This window comes from Cynoglossus semilaevis, chromosome 4 (assembly GCF_000523025.1).
Source record: "Cynoglossus semilaevis isolate Cse_v1.0 chromosome 4, Cse_v1.0, whole genome shotgun sequence".
In the NCBI taxonomy this organism is placed as follows: domain Eukaryota; kingdom Metazoa; phylum Chordata; class Actinopteri; order Pleuronectiformes; family Cynoglossidae; genus Cynoglossus; species Cynoglossus semilaevis.
The window spans coordinates 10,983,035-10,987,938 of NC_024310.1; the positions used below are offsets into that span (position 1 = coordinate 10,983,035).

A 4,904-nucleotide genomic window follows, 5' to 3' on the forward strand; every position below is an offset into this window, starting at 1 on the left:
GTGTGGGCAGTAAACACATGTAGTGTCTGTACATACTGTGGACTTCAAGGCTCAGATCATCAGAAAATAAAACAGAATTTTTAGGCTACCAAAGTAGTTTATGAACTAATCCATTTGGATGTGTATTTATATATAGTTTGTTTCAAAAATGTCATTGCATTACTACCTTTTTAGGATCCTCGGATTTTTGTAGTGGCGCACATCAGAATGTTACGCTCCGTCCACGTGGATATGTCATTTGTTTGTTTTCATGTGCATAGTACTACTACATCGGGAGTATTTTTGAAAATTAATAGCCATTTTGAAATGTCAGAAAAAATGATCTATTTAACCAAAATATCAGACACCAACTTTGATATTCAGTATGTTCTCTGTAGTACTGAGCACTATGTATAATTTATTATGGTGTGAAATTCTAAAAAAAGAAGAAAAAAAAGGATGTAAAGATTTAAAAAGCTGGAATATCATCACTGCAATAAATGTGGGATTTTTTTCAAAATTGTTGTCTTGTTTTAGTCATGGAGCAGACAGACAGGGAGCAACACACAGACTGAACTAGACAAAGACAGACACAGTTATATACTGAGTGGACACATCAGGGATGGGAAGGTAGTCCTAAAGAGACAGAGACAGATGAAATACCTGACATGGAGTACTGCTGTAGAACAGGACTGTTAGCGCTACACTGAAAATGAGACGATTCCTGGATAAGGGTCCTGCACCAATCACGTGTCACTTAAAAAAAACAACAATGTTTCCAAGTGCAGGACAGCAAAAGATACTAACAAACCATTGAATATTGTGAAGATATTGGCAGAGTTCTTATTTAATATCTCATTAGAAACCTGAGTACTTTATACTATCACAGACCACAAAGTGGTTTGTCTTTGTGCTGCCATGTAAGTAGATAAATTAACCTTAGATTAGCTGAGTAGATCTGCTGAATGTTTTTCTTTGCTTGCTGAGAGAGAGAGAGAGCTACAGGAAACTGCAAAGATTCTGCAACAACTAGTAAGCCATGAAACAATTTAAACATTTTAAGACATTTATAGCATCATAATTTGCACTCCTTTTTGAACATTTTAAACAAGAAAGAAAGAAAGAAATAGAAAGAACAAAACAAACAACAATAAAGAGAAAAAAGAAGTCTTTGTGACGATATCGATTGCCATCCACGATATTATGTTTCATATTTAACAAAATACACAACTAAATCTGTAAACTCGAACAATGCGTTCGTAATTTTCCTGCCTTTTTCTTTTATTTCTTTCGCTTCAAAAACGTCAAGGCTTAAGCTGTCTCTGCTGCCATTTCCTGGAAGAATGCTCTTACTGCACTGATGCCACCAATGACGCCGACACAGCAGTGACATCACTTCACAAATGAGTATTATATCTCATCTCACGTTACAAGATGAAGGTAAAACAACACATGGAACAGTTCTCGGTTTGTTCTCTGGGTTTATGTTTGCCAAAATAAAAACATGAACAACACAAAATCGTGGAAATCTATGGTCAACAATCATATATTTTAAATCATTGGGAAAGGGATTGCATACATACATGTGTATAATGCCGACATTGTATTGACAACCTTAAAAAAATGGAGAACGTTACAGCTAAAAGGAACTTAAAATAAATAAAAATCACAACGTGTAAAAGAGAAAAAGGTCAAAATTCTTAAGCACAGCTGCTTGTTATTGCAAACATCTGTGAATGTAACGCAATGAAATACCAGCCTTAATGAATTGGCCACTGGGTACGTTGTTAAACCGCTGTAGTGGAGGTGTAAATTGTTAATAATGTTATTTAGATGATGAGAGCAGCGTAGGCTGCCTGTGGTTAAATAAGCCACCACACTAATACTTTGACACAATACGCTTGTATTCATACTGCATTCACCTGCTGCTACGTCACGTTCGTGGGTTTTACATTAAAGAGATAAAAGTGGTGCAAGAGGTCAGATAACCAGCTATGTTCTCCACCCCTGAGTAGGCCACCGGATGCAGTCCATTCACACAGCCGTCCTCTGCTAAATTTTGTCCACAGACGGCGTCCTCGTCCTCTTTCTCTGTTTTACATGCACTCACGGTGGTTTCTTCTGACGTCTGACGCACCACCAGGTTGCTGCTGTTATGGGAGCGGGGGTCCGGCAGGACGGAGGAGCCGCACAGGGTTGTAGTGGAAACTTGTGGATCAGACACCAGGACGTCCTCCCTCATCTCCTCCCATATGTTACCTGGGAACAGAGGCGGGATTAAAATGAAGTGGACAAATATGATAATTTGATATGAGGAAAAATGTGGTTGGAATAACACACTGCTATTATTTGTTTGTTTTGATTTTTAAACTATGAGATATACCGTAGCTTCCCCTGTGCACAGTTTGATTTTTATACATATATAAATCATTTATATATATGTATTTTGAGGGCAGAGTACCAAAAGAGTTTCAATTTATAAAAAAAAACCTTTTTTCTTTTTTCTTTCTTTTTTTTAGATAGATCTAGTGACATCAAACCATTGTAAGTGGACATTTTTGTCAGAATAACTGAGGGTTTTATTAAAAGACTACATGATTACAAACTGGGATTGCCACAGGGTAATGAGGGTTAGCCGCTGAGATATTGTATTGGATTGTTTGAATAATGCAAATGGAGAATTCCACTGTTCACATCAATATCTCTAGAGCACAATTCCTTCTAGTTAATTCACTGATTAATGCAAAAAAATGTATTTCATATGTATCTTTGTTTCTTTCCTTCCTGTCTCTGCCTCCTATTATCACTGCAACTTGAATAATTATGTTAAAAGCAAAAGCTGGAATCTTTAGCACATATTCATAACTTGTAATTTTAAAAGGCCTGTTCCAAGGCAGGACTCACTTATCCTTAAACTCCACAACAATATCAACACAAAAAAGGGAAACCAATCATCTGACCGTTCACTTTTCTTCACCGCTGTCATACCTTGCAGCTGCAGGTCAGTCAGACTAGGGGTAAATCCATCCAGGTCATATGTCACGTCCCCCTCCAGCAGCAGGTCCTGCATGTTTCTGATGCCGCACTCCGTCTGCAGAACAGAATCATAACCTGGGGGCATCTTCCCAGCTGTGGGTGAGTTGAGATGTCCAGCAGTTGACGGTACACCAGCTGTGGGTGGCAGCCCACAGGGGGGGCGCAGCGCAAATGTGGCGTTAGGGTGGGCCGTGGCAGGGGGGATGTGGCAGGGCGGCTGAGGCAGCAGCTGCAGATAACCTGAACACGGAATGGGCTGTTGATGTGGTCGGAGCAGGGCTGGGCCGCAGGGTGAGGGCGTGGTGCTGTGACACAGGGTCATTCTGGAGACGAGGGATGGGTTGGTGTACGGAGGCAAAGACCTGACCTTGTCGTGTCTGGGTCCCACAAGATGATCAAGGTCCTCTGTATGAAAAAAACATTTGAGTCAGCTCACACTAAAGACATTGTTTTACCTTTGAATATTTTTAATATATATATATTTTTTTAATCTCAAATATTTTTTGTTAAGCATTTACTTAATTTTAACTTTTTGTTCATTATTGATATGTTTGTTTGCACCTGTAACGGGATTTGGTCAACACCCAAAAAATATCAAACAATTTTTTAATGTTCAAAAATTCAAACTATTGCCATGATCTTTGACCTCACAATTTCGTTTGCTGACTTCATCCAGACGAAAATAAATTGGTCAGTTTTAGCATTGAGCAGTAAAGAAGGAGCAACATTAGATGAACTTTGACACGAGTGAATGAGAATCTACACAAAAATTATTATCAGGAGCCCCCAACCTGTGGCTCCTGGCCCACATGTGGCCCTTTAGCTTCTTAGCTTTGCCTTCCTTGAAGATCATATTTGATGTTTGTGGAATGAACAAAGTATCAGTATTAGATATGTACTCAGTTAACTCTTGCTCACATTACCATATAGTTCGGACCATAAGTCGCTCCAGTGTATAAGTCACACCGGTGCCCTCTAGTGGCAGTCTGTGTAAGAATAACGACCATTTAAATTTTCAGTGGTACAGAAGTAGCAGATTCTGGTACACTAGCCTATAGTGCCCTCTAGTGGCTGTCAGTGTAAAAAAAACATGTGAATTTATATATTTTAATATAAAAGTTGCACCTAAGTATTAGTCGCAAACCCAGTCATAGGATGAAAAACGTGCGACTTATAGTCCAGAAAATAAGGTAATCACTAATTATTATTACTCAATTTACTTAAAAAATTGTCGTCAACAACAACACTAGTAGTGAAAACATAACCTGACATCCTCCAGTTCTTCCACCCAGCCTTCATTAGTAAATGTCCCTGGGCAGAGCAGCTCATATTAAACACATAGAACCTGCTTCTGAATGTAAGACACAGTCCTTCAAAGGTCCTGACCTGGCCTGGCCATGCTCCTGCGAACAGTGATGGGGTCCTTGCGCCGCCACTTGTGCAGCTCCTCCTGCATCTTTCCCACCTTGGCTGGGTTCAGGGCCCACAGACAGCCCTTACGAGAGGAGTTCCCATTTTTGTTCTCCACCTTCTCGAAGCATTTGTTCAGCGAGAGGTTGTGACGCACTGAGTTCTTCCAACCATCTGGAGCAGTCTGTAGGCAGAGAAGAAAACAAAGTGCAAATTAGAGCATTTTGAATTGACAGCAGGGGGCGCTGGTCTTAAAGCTACTCCTGTCACATGTTTTCTGACTGAATTGGATTTACATTAAACAATAAAGTTGTACTCTCACAGTTACCTCAAGCACCAGGGAAGTGGTTCTCAAGCTATGGAGTGAGGACCCCTGGTGGCACTTGGGATGTTATGTAGGGGAATCTAATTTTTAACATTACTGGCAAAATAGCAGCAGTAAATACAATAATAAGCTTTGAAGTTTTAAAGTTTTAAAG

The 4,904-nt window shown here is 39.6% G+C and overlaps 1 protein-coding gene across 1 annotated transcript in view; it reads right to left on the minus strand.

Annotated features, from left to right (window-relative positions):
* Positions 1–6: 6 nt before the first annotated feature.
* The window catches only part of foxn1 (forkhead box N1), a 16,148-nt gene continuing 11,250 nt past the window's right edge, over positions 7–4,904 (minus strand). The window contains exons 9-11 of the mRNA XM_025055227.1: positions 4,402–4,609; positions 2,968–3,420; positions 7–2,238 (exon numbers count right to left, since the gene is read on the minus strand). Coding sequence (XP_024910995.1) covers positions 1,928–2,238; positions 2,968–3,420; positions 4,402–4,609 — 972 coding nt within the window. The 3' untranslated portion in view covers positions 7–1,927. The remainder of the gene's footprint in view (positions 2,239–2,967; positions 3,421–4,401; positions 4,610–4,904) is intronic.